Source organism: Chaetura pelagica, unplaced genomic scaffold (assembly GCF_000747805.2).
Source record: "Chaetura pelagica isolate M959 unplaced genomic scaffold, ChaPel_1.0 scaffold123, whole genome shotgun sequence".
NCBI lineage: Eukaryota > Metazoa > Chordata > Aves > Apodiformes > Apodidae > Chaetura > Chaetura pelagica.
Window position 1 is genome coordinate 4666175 of NW_009953295.1, and position 14869 is coordinate 4681043.

At 40.1% G+C, this 14869-nt stretch overlaps 1 protein-coding gene across 1 annotated transcript in view; it reads left to right on the top strand.

The window, feature by feature from the left end:
* The window catches only part of TUBGCP3 (tubulin, gamma complex associated protein 3), a 121446-nt gene that overhangs the window by 57227 nt on the left and 49350 nt on the right, over positions 1-14869 (top strand). The window contains exon 2 of the mRNA XM_009997967.1: positions 1959-2145. Within this exon, the coding sequence (XP_009996269.1) occupies positions 1959-2145 (187 nt within the window). The remainder of the gene's footprint in view (positions 1-1958; positions 2146-14869) is intronic.

Consider the following 14869-nt stretch of genomic DNA (forward strand, 5'->3'; position numbering starts at 1 on the left):
CCTGCTGAATTTCTGGAAATTGATATCAGGTAAGAATATATTTTGCATGGAAAAGTGCTGTAGGATACTGGTGTGGAGAATGTGGCAGCCAACAACAGTGGGAATGTTTTTATTTCATCTAAGTTTGAAATAGGAGAACAGGATAGACTGCTGAAAGCAACCCTAGCAAGGCAATATCCAGTATCGGGAGAACAAAATCCGTTTGTTTTCTGACCTCAACCTTATCAAACAAACCAAGAGAAAAGTATTACTGAACTGGAGGAATCTGTTTACTGGAAAGACTGGCTTTACGATGGCATCTTACAGCACAGATGATGTAGGAACAGAACAGACCTCTTCTAGAAAAGTGAAGCAGCAATGATGTACAGGTGACAGCACAGTCAATGGAAAAGCATGAATTACAAAATAAACCTTGTCAATAATTTTGATTCCTTTATGTAGCTGACAGCTGTACCTGAAATTTTCTGTTACACTGAGGGAAGGTGTTTCAAGGACTGTTTAACTGACACATGCATTTAATTTTATGTGAAATGTCCCTGTTTAATATGCTTGTGCCTTCAGAAATGAATTCTGTGGTTGAGTGAATAATGGTGAAAAATACCTATCAAACATTAATGTTAGTTTTCTATAATGCAGAGTTAATGAAGCTAAATGTTTCTCAGTGCTTTCCTGCAGTGAACTCTGGAAGCTCCTGATCACCTTGCTGTAAAGTCAAAGACTTTCTTTAGTATTTCTGCTGTTTTCCCTACCAAACAGTCTTCATTATATGGATATTTTTATGCTCTATATCTTGATGTTCTTTGATATATGTAATTAATCATCTAAGCTACGTACTTTGCCTCTTGACTGAATGATACACTTTCAAACTAGGAAAAATATTGTGTATAATAAAGAATGCTTTTTCACATTAGGTTGTTGTATAAATTTCCTGATTTCTATTAAGTTTTATGATTTTTCTGGGATTTATTACCACGTTTGAATACTTATAGATTACTGTAAGTAATAGCAGCCAACTGAATTCTATGCTTTTATTCAAAATCACTTCTATTATTAGTAAAAATATAAATATATTAATTTAATCCTTCAAAGTCTATTCCAATATATTATCAAGACTTTTCCACAATTTCATTCATGTTTCTAAGAAATATGTACAAAAAGACAGAAGACAAAAATATTTTTCTAAAATAATAACCCAAAAGTTATAAAATGTACTTCTGGATTATAACTTTACCTTTACTGAAAAAAATAAATTGCTATAAATTACAAGATGGTACTCAGCATCTGAAAGCAATGATAATACTTTGACTTTTCATAGACTCATTTCACCCTGTGGAAGAGCTACATATACCGACAAATTTATCAACTTCAACAAATTTGTTGCAATAAATGACACGACCCTTACTCACACCTGCAGAAAAGAGTTGGATAAGCAGTTGAACTGAAGGTCATCATCTCAACCTCAGGCTCTCGTGCAGCACAGCAGTGAAAGCAGGTATCCTGCGTACTTTGTGTACCTTAATGTGACATTGTGCCTTTTTGATTTGACATAGTTCTTTGGCATGCCTGACAGTGTCATGTCCTCTCCTGCACTTGCGGAAAAAAAGAAAGATTGATCTGCAGATCCCCAATGCATGCGCTGATAGGTTCAAGAGCTCAACCCAGGCTAAGATCCTAAGATGCCATTTTATCAGGCATCTAAGGAAACAAGTGTAGGAGGTGTAGATTTTTGTATCTTCTATAGTTAGATCTGTCTTCTGCAAAACCTTTACTATCATTTGAAACTGAACATCCTTTTGATATTAAAATTAAAAATTTAAATTTTATATTTAAATACCATTTTTTCTCCTGACCAGCACTGATGTCACAAGCTGAAATCTCTGATACCTGCTGAAATAGTGCTAACAATCTGACAAAAGTGATTTCCTCAAATTTTATTTTTGTGCTTGTTCTCTTTTCAGAACCTGTTCTCTTCTCCCACTGCTACCGAGTCCTGTTATTTTGAACTAGATGCGGCAAAAGAATGGAATGGCAGATGGGACTGCTCCATATTTTATGCCTTAGGGGAGAAGAAGAATGCAAGGGCATGCAGAGAACATGTGTGGTCCAGTAACAGTCTGTCAAGTCAAACCTGCAGCAATGTGGAAGGTTAGTGCCCCCTAAAAGAGTCACACAGAACAGCTCAAAGAGCCACACCTTTGGTGAAAGAAAACTCATTGCTCTCTTAGGAATTTACAAAACATTCAATCTGACATATTATAAGTCAGAGCTTTTACTCAGAAGCCTGGGGAAGGTTTGAAAGAGAAGGACATGAAGAGGGACACCATCATCTCAGAGTTTCTCCCATGTTGGTGGATGATGCAATGGATGGTACTATCAATAGCTATGTTGATTCTTTGAGGATGTATTTCAGTGTGATCTAGGTACTCATTTACAAAGACACTGAGAGTAACATACTTTGTATAATTACCTGCTTTGCTATGTTCATATATCCTTTGTCCCCGGTTGTTGTGGCATTGTTTAGTTATCAGCATGAAAATCTGTCTTTTGCCTTAAAAGCAGTGATTTAGTTGGTGAGACAGAGTAACTCAGAGCCCTGAGCCAGCTGTGCCAATGGAAGACCTTTTCCTTTCCAATATACTCTTTGCAGTTTTCGAGGCAGTCTCACTGTAAGCAAAACACTTCCTGGTCTTCAGTCTGCTCTGTCTGGCCAGCTTCACTTGCTGGGAGAACAGAAAGAGACTTCTCTTCTGAGCCAGTCATTAGAGGATGACACGTATCCCTCCCTTAGACGAGCAACAGTAGAAAGGAAAGAAAGGCATCTGCTGCACCATACATTTATTATTTTTTTTGTAACAGCTGAGACAATTAAGTGTGAACCTGCTGCACTAAGATGCTGCTGGATTGTTTGCCTGAGCAGAACCAGAAAATCTTTGGGAAAAGCCCATACCTTTGGGCGTGCATACAGAGGTTAGTTTAGTGTCTGGACAAGTTCGAACTGTTTCTAGGGTATGCACTAACAGCAGCAGTCTCAGACAGTGGGCAGAAACCTGGAATATGCAGTGAACAGTTCATGCATCTAGTAACAGCCAAGCAAAACTGAGCAGCCCTCTTCTACCAAGTGAGAGATGCAGTCTGTGTTCAAAAAACCATAAATTTAAAATCACACACTTCCGCTATTAACTAGACGGTATGTGCCCTTCCTCTCATCTCTGCTGATCTGCAACAGTTACTCCAGCTAAATGATGCTGTAGCTGATGATGGCCACCGGCAGGGCAGCACCGCTAAGACGGTGTCCCCGGTCCTGCAAGGCAGGTTGCCTGAGTGAGCACGAGTTGCTTCCTCACAACTTCAGAAATTTTCTTTGCCTTCTGTAGTGCCACCTGCTGTCGGTTCTTCGAATGGGGACGAATTTCTAATTATTTTTTTACAAGGTCCTTTGATCTTTTCCAGGTAGATCTTCTGAAGGCCAAAAGATCAGTCCTGCCCCACCTTTTGCCCCTCATTTCCCTCTGTTATTCCAGACACAGAACCAGTAATCTCCAGTGTTTGGGAGAAAAGCACATGGTTCCGTTATCTGAAGCTCTCCTCTTTTCTGCCAGGTGGGTAACTTCAGCTGGATATCCCAAATAAACCTGCTTTCCCTGTCTTATATTATCCTCCTTATAACGATACTAACATTACCAGTTTCACTGTTTCATGCTGATCAGCAGCAGCTTTGTAACACAGCTTACTGATAAATGGCCGTGTCAAACAGAGACAAGATCTCTGTGTGATCAGACGTGAGCTCTGATCTGTTTTAGTGTTGTTCTGTTTCCTGCAGCAGGAGAATATTAGATTTAGATCCTGGTGCTTGTTTTACTAAATGTCATGTCTCAGTGTTTGTGTTTTACTTGTCCCATTTCTCTCTCTGCTCTGATACTCTTTTGTTCTCAGGTTGCAGTAGTTCAGCTGCATCTTCTGAATCTATCCTGGATAGAAATACAATCTGGAGAGCTCACCAGGAAAGATCTCTCCCAGCAGTCTATAACTTCTTGTATCATGCAGCCAAACAGCCTCATGTTTTTATTAAATGACATTATAGGAGACCAACTTGGTTTTAGACAGCAGAAATACTGTGTTTGTTGATTATTTGCTCTTTCCATCATTTCCAGCTGAGAGCAGTAGTTTAAAAAATGTTAGCACCTCTGCACAATTTTCCCTATTTCCAAGCAATAATTAATTTTTTCTTACAATGTAATAAGTGATTAAAATGAGAGAAAAATTATTATTAACAGAAGCACAAAATGTATTAGCTGAGCCAATACTTATTGACATAGATAGCTCCCTTATTACATTAATTTTTCAAGCAGCCCCCTCAGAACTTCTTTTTGCTGCTCTGCATGAAGAGATGTGGAGTCTGTCATCTGAACAGATGTGTCAACTACATTGACATATAACACCCAGAGTCACTTCTCACAAGCATAATCCTCCAAGTTGCCTACTCCATGATGGAACAAGCATTGAGCACCCAGTATTCTCCTCTCTATGCCCTGCTTTCCATGTAGGAGTGGGCAATATGTGGGACCCAGATGTGACCAATGCGGCACTCCTGTGTAACCAGCACCGCCTTGTCCACTGGCAGTAGGCTCGACAGCTGTGCTGCAGCAGCTTCAATGGATAAGCACTGGTAAGGCTGTAACACTGTGATACATCATGAGGAAACACATATTTTCTCATACTTACCAAACCTGAATGTGTGGCAGTGCTCCTGCCTCACATATTCAGGGTAGTCTATCATTATGCAGCTACAGACTTTCTGCTTCACCTTCAGATCCTGTGAAGTCCTCCCACGATAAACACAACCACCTTTCTTCTAGGCAAACATAACCAGGCACCTGGATTCCTAAGAAGCCCATAACTGAATGCAGATACCTCGTGTTATATTACACAACTCAGGAAAAATTGGGATTTTCAACCAACACTGATTTTTCAAGTATTAGCTCATATAAGGTTTGTTGTTGAAATTCTTTCTCTGTTCAGTATAGTAGACTGTGTTGGAATTACTCAGTGTAGTATTTTCCATCCTAACTGTTTGATAAACAGTTCTGTCTGGTTTCTGTTGTGCTTCTGTCTAGCACAGGAAGCTACAGGAAAATGAAATGAACCTGCACAATATCCTGGACTGGACTCTGCTTTGTTTGATTATTTGATCACATATTTAATTGTCTCACAGTGTCTGTATAAGGCAGGACAATAACCCATGCTATTCAGTTCTGTAAGAAACCAAAAACAACTGAAGGCAAATCTCATTTCTTCAAATTACCAGCAACTCATTTTAGAGAAAAGATATTTCTAAACAAGTTTATTACAAGATTTTTACATAAAGATTATGCCACTGTTATTATACTCTCTCCCTCATAACGCAATAGTGATGACTGTAATCATAATCCAGTGAATTCCAATCTCCATGAGAAAAACTATTAATTTTAAGTTATTTGGAATACAGTGTTCACTTTCGGGGGGATTTTTTTGTTATACTGAGGAGAAAAGGGTTTCCTGACTTTTAAAATGCTTTTGGCATTAGAAAGATAATAATAGCTTCTTTCTTCAGGTTTAGGCATCCTGAACAATCCATTTATAACAAATGTATGCTGCTGTTGTGCCTTCTAGAGATGTGCTGAGTACATATCCCCATCTTTAAATAGAAAGCAGTCAAAGGATAATTGCAGCATTTAAAAACACTGAAAGCATTTTAAGTAGGAAGGAAAGATGGCTCTGTGGTTAAAGTATAAGAAAAAGAGAAGATTTGGGTTATATATTCCTGGGCTGGGCAGATATAAAACCTTTTATGTATAACATTTTATATGTAACCTTGGGCAAAATGCTTCATCTATGCCTGTCCACATTTCCATATTTCATTCTGTATAAAAATGGGGATTCTAACCCTTTTCTGCCTCAGAGAATACAAAAAATGTTTGTGCAGGGCAGAACATCTTTACGTGGAAGGTGTTATCTGACTGTTATAAATGGAAACACAGGATATGTCTACATGGGCTTTCAGTTAAGTGCTGATCTAATTACACAGAGGAAACCCAAGAAATAGAGTTAACAAACCTCATTTTCAGAGGCTCCAGTTACTATCTGATTGTATCTCTCATGTATTTATGTCTGTTTCTGGGAGCCTGACTCCTAGAATATGCTTTTAACTGCCTCAGATTTTTCAGGAGGGAGGAAGTGTTGAGATTAGTTTCTAACTCACCAGCCATTATGTTTTAGAAATCTTTGAACAGTGTTACACAGGAGCTACCTACAGAAAAACTACCCTGACACAAGACAAGGAAACATGCCTGCAATTAGGAACCAAATGTTGTTCCCCTGCTAAATCGCACACCTAAGAATCAGCAAAATATTTCTGGCTGCAGTGTTAACTCTTTTTGTCTATAGTCCCTCTATTCCCACCAGTTCAACAGTGGTAATAATAAACAGTATTTTGAAATTCTATAGCATTCTCTTATCTGAGCATCTAGAAGCATGTAACGTAGGCTTGGATTCACAAAGACATTTACAAGCCTAAAACCCACCAATGTTTTAACAGCCATGGGGACACGTATTACTACCTCTCTTTGTAAATTCAGGCTTTAAATGTCACCTTGCTAGACCAATTTATTGTACCTCTTATCTTAACAGAATGTGGTAGCTTTTTAACCAGGCATAGCAAAATGATTTAATTGTTTAATCCAGGAAGCAGAGAAAAATACCGTGTTCACTAATTTAGACACATGGGATATTAATCTTCAGGCTAGGATATAGCAGGCATGAACACTAGGGATTGTTCTTATTCTTTTAAGACTGCTATGAATTAAAGCTTTTTTAGGTCTTTCCTTACATATATATAGTAATATACCTAGATTCATCCTAATACCGTGAATTAAGTCACTAATCTTCAACAATTGTAATGGATGAAAGCTCAGGATGGTATGGAGTGGTTTTCAGAAGGATGATCACCTTCATTAATATGATGGTTCACTAAAATGAACAACTACTTGTCTTCCAATATTTGTAGGAAGATAATGCTCAAAATATATACTGCAGGACATATTGCTATCTTTACAGTCATTTTTGTCTGAAGGTAGGGTACATACTCTTACAAAGTGACTAATTGCCATATTCAAAATAAACCTTCAGGAAATAAATTGAAAATGTTTTCCTCTATTTTAAAAATTGTTTATCCTATACATTTAATACAGCTAGAGATATAGCTAATTTCATCATTTTCTTGACTTGTTCATTAGGAAGAAAAAAAATAATATCAGAAAAACTCTCCACCAAGAGGAGAACAGTAAAATCAATAGGCACTTTAAAAAGTATCGCAGAGTGAAATCTTCAGACTGACCCCTTAAGAGTACACTGTCAGAAAAATGCCTAAATACAGCTGGTTCAAATGCAACCACAAGATTAAACTTGCTTATCAGTTTCTAAATATCTTCAACTTTTAAAGCAAAAGCAAGGGAAGACTCAGTTCTTCTTGTGCCAACTCCTTGCTGTCTCTTCTCTCCTGTGGTATTAGGAAAAACCCATACCTTGACCTTGAGACTTTTAGCTCACACAGATATGGGAGTTGCTATTGGCATGAGAAATGTGCATCTGGGGAAATGATTAAACAAAATAAGGTAAATAAAAAGAAATACATCTCTGACCTTATTGCTTTACAGTAGAATTTACTAAAAATTAGCTTGTAATTCTTGCTTGCACAAGCTTTGTAGAGCTTTGATATTGATTTATGCTATATTTAATGAGTTTTGCCTAGTGATATTATCACATTTATGGAAATAATCTCCTTACAAATACATTAGTCCATCTTTTTTTTTGGTTGGAGTGCAACATACCGTTTTTGTATTCAGTGTCTTATTTTGATAGTTTCCACTCCCTCCTTGGTCTAAGGCTGAGAAGGATAAAAAACCTAAAATGCTCTAAAAAAATGAAGCCGGATATGGTAAAAACTCCTACTGAAAAGCTGAAGTTATATCCCAAATGAAACATATATTTGGAAATACTAACTCTGTTTTATTACAGAGCTCCATTCTCTAGGCTTCCTTCCAAAATTACTGCTCTGCTTTTAAAAATGAAACTGTTGACACAAAGTGGCTTCAACTTTCAAAAATATTTTGACAGCATTTTTTGGGGGGTTGACAAAATAGAATTGTTCTTGCTAAACATTTTCACCAAATCACACTCTGGTAGAAGATGATTTGATGTAATTTATTTACTGCAGCTCCATACATGTAATGTGACTGTGACTGTGACACTACAGGCAGCACAGGAGCTTAGAAAATGCCAGGTAGTTTCATGGAGCTTGTTGGAATGCCTGTCTGCTGTCTGCAGTTATATTTTCTATTCATTAGAAAGACATGAAATGCTGTCCATCCTTATGTAATCAATAACATTTAATACTGTATGGGCCTCAATGTGTGTGTGTCTGTGTATTTTCATGTTGGAAAGGAATTCTGTTTATGGACTGATAAACCCCAAAACTTTTCAGATAGTGGAGACCAGAAGAAAGACAACTGTTCTGAGAAATAACACATTACTACTACTTCCAGTTTATACAACACCTAGTATTATTAATCTATAATTGTTATTTTACTACAAATACTGAAAAAAATATATCAAAGCAAAAAATTAAAATGTCCTTAAGTTTGCCTTTATATAGCTTAAATCATGGTTTCTGGTGTGTTTTAAGTATTTCACAGGTTTCTTTTTCGATAAACATGTCCATTTAATGGACTTTCTATAGGTATATAGCATTATGAAACACACTTCAGGGTCCTCAGTCAACAGCAGGGCACCTTAAGTGAAGAGTTTTGAATCCTCAGAAAGGTGATAGTAATAACACAGTGAAAGCTACAACAAGTAGGCTGCAATGCAGAACTAACACACTCAGGAGGAGGGTTGAACTGTTAAACTCTCTCATTATCTGAGCCCTACTCATGCACAGTGAAAACTTCTATCTGAGATCAAATCACAACACCTCATCCTAAAACATAAGACTTTTCAAAAGTTAGGTCTGTGAGCACCTTTAATAACCTTTTAACACTGCAGACTCAGCATATCAGGGCTCCTGGCCATTATGGGGCTGCCTCTGTGGAAAAGACATGCTTAGGTGCAGAAGCCAAATGATGCTGGAGCCAAAGGAGACCCAGCTGCTGCTCCTCCAGGGCTGCCATATGCTAAGTAAAGCACTTCCACTGTCTCCTGCCTCTATAATTCTTGACATCAGCTATATGACATGCACACACAAAAAAGGCCCATCTGGCACAGCGAAATTCTGGAGGTGTCAGCATGACACTCTACTGATTTTGGTGTGTCCTACCAACAGCTAGAGCCGTCTAAGGTATTCTCCCTTGTAGACATAACCATGAAGGAGTTTAAAAAAAACCAACAAAACAAAACAAACAAAGCAATTAAACCTGGGTTTTCTACTAAGCAAAAATGTAAGCATTATTGCTTACATTTAGAAACCTCAAGACCAAAAGGGACTACAAATGCCTCCCCAGTTGTGTTGTGCACAACACAAACACAGCTCAATAGCTTCTGTGTCAATTTGTAGCTGGTAACTAGGTCCGTAACAGAAGGCTGATTTAAAACATTTTGAGGTATGGAGAAGTGCCATGCTCATAAACATCACTCTCTACTGATTGAACATTCTTACTGAATTAAACCCGTATTTTTTCTAGCCTTTGGCAAGCTTCAACCTCCATCTCCTGATGGATCTCATTGAATGTTTTTCTGTTATAAAGCTACTTACTACCAGAAATACGTTCATTATGTAGCAGCTCTGACTGAAAGTAGCTTTAAGCTTTTGTGGATAAACTGAATTGCTTGTAAGTCCCTGTCACACTTTCAAAAGCATGCTGTGCCAACTGATGGATTTTCTGCACTATGAAAAATCTGAACAGCAATTTACAGAATTCACAGAATCCTAGGGGTTGGAAGGGACCTCGAAAGATCATCTAGTCCAACCCCCCTGCCAGAGCAGGATCAACCTAGAGCACATCACACAGGAATGTGTCCAGGTGGGTTTTGAATGTCTCCAGAGAAGGAGACTCCACAACCTCTCTGTGCAGCCTGTTCCAGTGCTCTGTCACTCTCACAGTAATTTATTTATTTATTCTGATATTCATATGGAACCTCCTATACTCCAGTTTGCATCCATTACTCCTTGTCCTATCACTGGTCATCACTGAAAAAAGCTTAACTCCATCTCCCTGACACTCACCCTTTATGTATTTGTAAACATTGATGAAGTCACCTCTCAGTCTCCTTTTCTCCAAGCTAAAGAGACCCAGCTCCCTCAGCCTTTCCTCATCAGGGAGATGTTCCACTCCCTTAATCATCTTTGTGGCTCTGTGCTGGACTTCTTCAAGCAGATCCCTGTCCTTCTTGAACTGAGGGGCCCAGAACTGGACACAATACTCCAGATGCGGCCTCACCAAGGCAGAATAGGTGGAGGTGGAGGAGAACCTCTCTGGACCTACTAACCACACCCTTTCTAATGCACTCCAGGATGTCATTGGCCTTCCTAGCCACAAGGGCACATTGCTGGCTCATGGTCATCCTCCTGTCTACCAGGACCCCCAGGTCCCTTTCACCTACACTGCTCTCCAGCAGGTCAGCTCCCAAATTACTTTCTTTTCTTTTTCTTTTGTTCCACATTCAGAGGCCAAACAGCGACGTGAACTAAGCTTATAACTATACAGGAAGAAAAAATAGTTGGTATTTTTTCTTTCTCACTTTTAAAAAATGAAATAAAGACATGATTCTTTATGTCCATAAAAATGCTGGGGGGCATCTTACGCTGATTTAAAAAATCATAGCTCTATTGTAGTTGGTAAAACCACAATAACCTGCATATGCTAGCAACCTGCCTTATCAGAATTAGCATTTCTAAACAGGACTGCAAGATTTATTCATTAAAAAAAAAAAGGCAAAAAAAACCGCAAGGAAATCTGTGAGTAGTAGAACTAATGAAGCCTAGTTTCCTTTATTGTCCCATCAACCTACATCCCTCCTGCCTCTTTCTGATGACTTTCACATTATTTCCAGAGCTCTCTGTCCCTTATACCTTCAGGTTCTGCATCATCCACCTAACAGGCCAGGTAAGAAGTGGCTGGTGTCAGGGGTAGGTGTTTATACCTAGCTGTCCAAGTTCTGAATACCAGTCAGCTGGTTTGTTAAGAGCAAATAGAATAGGGAGAACTAAGTTCTGCTTGCCTTGCTTTTCAATGGGTTGCTAACTTGGAACAGCCACTGAATTCCATAAAACTTTCATTAAGTTAATACCCTTTAAGAAGTCTATCACTCTACTAAATTCACTTAAAATTGGTGAAGAGATCCAAAAGTTATGAGGTGGAACTGACACACAGAGTAACTGCATAAGCCTCATTTCCTTAGGAGAAAGAGGTTAGAAATGAAATAACACATTCCCAGTAATGTAACAGAATGGTCAGCTATTACAGTGCTTCAGAAGCATAACATCAGATGCGGTTTTGCAGAAGTTGAGAAGTTTAGATTAGTAATTGTACATGTGCTTGCAGGTACACACAAGTGACCTCATTTTAATGACATGTTCTTATTGTGCTGCTCTGTAACATGTTCTGATTTCAGGTGACACAATTGCTACAGGTAAAACAGCAGCATGGCCAGAAAGAATTAGTAGTATCCACAATAAAAGGTTATTTGTCAGTGACTAGAGTCCCTCGGAATTTAAAGATACTGTAAAGCAACATCTTTTCCTGGTATCATTGCCAAAGTTTTTTTCTCCTGTGTGAGCAACCATATTTTCTACTTGATAGATTAACACCTTCCATGATGTAATCTAAATTGGAAGTGACTCTCAACAGCAGTGAGTCACCATCTCTTTGTGGAACAACTGTGCTTGTTTCAGATGGAGAATGGAACAGAGATTCTTCTGCTGCATGGCTAAAAAAAAAAAAGATTTTCTACTTGATAGATTAACACCTTCCATGATGTAATCTAAATTGGAAGTGACTCTCAACAGCAGTGAGTCACCATCTCTTTGTGGAACAACTGTGCTTGTTTCAGATGGAGAATGGAACAGAGATTCTTCTGCTGCATGGCTAAAAAAAAAAAAGAAAAAAGAAAAAAAGAAACACTATCTTCAAATTCTTTCCCTCAGAATTATTAGAGATGCCGATTACAACCCCTCATTATTCACATGAGGTAAAGTACTGATAGCTTTATCAATTTGGGGCTCCACCTTACTTAAAAGAGTCAAAAGAAGCACCCCTAGGATGTGAAAAGTTATAACATGAATGGGAAGACCGTGACAGTCCCACTACAATATTCCAAGTAACAAAAAAACATACATTCTGAATGAGCTTCAGTTCTTGGCTTCTCATCATGATTAGTTTCTACCAGTAACGTTAATGATGAACATTTTTTACATCTGTTATGTTCCCAAAATGAAGGGCCTGCATGTTTGTAGATGTAAAAGGTGTACACACAAAATAGTGGCTACAGAGAGATAATGAAGCCAAAGGGACTGCCAAAAAGAAGCATGTTGCACAGAAGGAATGTATTTGTTTAAAGCCAGCGGTGCACCAAGCCCACCTGGATGCTGCCACGTTTCAAAACAACCCTTCTGGGACAGAGCAGAGGTGGGTTAGACAGGCCTCCAGCAGCACAGGGGGAGTAATTATTCCCAAGTATTTTGGGCGGGACCCAGCATGAACTTACTGAATAGAAGAGATGGAAGACGGACGTTTTGTGAAGCCAAGGTCGGTGTGAGGCCTTAGGAGCAGGTCACTGGAAAAGCCCCAGCCCTGTGCCCTGCCTGAAGGCCACGCATCCTCAGGGGACCAGGGCCACCAGGCCTGCTGGCGTGGGGAGGATGCGTGTCAGGGATTTCCACACGTTCTTCCAGATCCGCATTGACTCGTGACGAGTTTGTGAGGAAACGCGGCCGACACGTCTTGACTCCCCAGCCTGGGCAGTGAGTTACAGCTAGGGCCTGCCTGGCTCTTCTCTGGAGTGAGCCCGTTCTCCCCGGGGTTTTGAGGGATGGGTGAGAGGATGTTTTCCAGAAGTGGAATCACAGAATCCTAGGGGTTGGAAGGGACCTCGAAAGATCATCTAGTCTAACCCCCCTGCCAGAGCAGGATCAACCTAGAGCACATCACACAGGAACGTGTCCAGGTGGGTTTTGAATGTCTCCAGAGAAGGAGACTCCACAACCTCCCTGGGCAGCCTGTTCCAGTGCTCTGTCACTCTCACAGTAAAGAAGTTTTCTCTGATATTCACATGGAACCTCCTATGCTCCAGTTTGCATCCATTACCCCTTGTCCTATCACTGGTCATCACTGAGAAAAGCCTAACTCCGTGTGGAACAACTGTGCTTGTTTCAGATGGAGAATGGAACAGAGATTCTTCTGCTGCATGGCTAAAAAAAAAAAAAAGAAAAAAGAAAAAAAGTAACACTATCTTCAAATTCTTTCCCTCAGAATTATTAGAGATGCCGATTACAACCCCTCATTATTCACATGAGGTAAAGTACTGATAGCTTTATCAATTTGGGGCTCCACCTTACTTAAAAGAGTCAAAAGAAGCACCCCTAGGATGTGAAAAGTTATAACATGAATGGGAAGACCGTGACAGTCCCACTACAATATTCCAAGTAACAAAAAAACATACATTCTGAATGAGCTTCAGTTCTTGGCTTCTCATCATGATTAGTTTCTACCAGTAACGTTAATGATGAACATTTTTTACATCTGTTATGTTCCCAAAATGAAGGACCTGCATGTTTGTAGATGTAAAAGGTGTACACACAAAATAGTGGCTACAGAGAGATAATGAAGCCAAAGGGACTGCCAAAAAGAAGCATGTTGCACAGAAGGAATGTATTTGTTTAAAGCCAGCGGTGCACCAAGCCCACCTGGATGCTGCCACGTTTCAAAACAACCCTTCTGGGACAGAGCAGAGGTGGGTTAGACAGGCCTCCAGCAGCACAGGGGGAGTAATTATTCCCAAGTATTTTGGGCGGGACCCAGCATGAACTTACTGAATAGAAGAGATGGAAGACGGACGTTTTGTGAAGCCAAGGTCGGTGTGAGGCCTTAGGAGCAGGTCACTGGAAAAGCCCCAGCCCTGTGCCCTGCCTGAAGGCCACGCATCCTCAGGGGACCAGGGCCACCAGGCCTGCTGGCGTGGGGAGGATGTGTGTCAGGGATTTCCACGCGTTCTTCCAGATCCGCATTGACTCGTGACGAGTTTGTGAGGAAACGCGGCCGACACGTCTTGACTCCCCAGTCTTGGCAGTGAGTTACAGCTAGGGCCTGCCTGGCTCTTCTCTGGAGTGAGCCCGTTCTCCCCGGGGTTTTGAGGGATGGGTGAGAGGATGTTTTCCAGAAGTGGAATCACAGAATCCTAGGGGTTGGAAGGGACCTCGAAAGATCATCTAGTCTAACCCCCCTGCCAGAGCAGGATCAACCTAGAGCACATCACACAGGAACGTGTCCAGGTGGGTTTTGAATGTCTCCAGAGAAGGAGACTCCACAACCTCCCTGGGCAGCCTGTTCCAGTGCTCTGTCACTCTCACAGTAAAGAAGTTTTCTCTGATATTCACATGGAACCTCCTATGCTCCAGTTTGCATCCATTACCCCTTGTCCTATCACTGGTCATCACTGAGAAAAGCCTAACTCCGTCCCCCTGACACTCACCCCTTACATATTTGTAAACATTGATGAGGTCACCCCTCAGTCTCCTTTTCTCCAAGCTAAAGAGACCCAGCTCCCTCAGCCTTTCCTCATCAGGGAGATGTTCCACTCCCTTAATCATCTTTGTGGCTCTGCACTGGATTCTTTCAAGCAG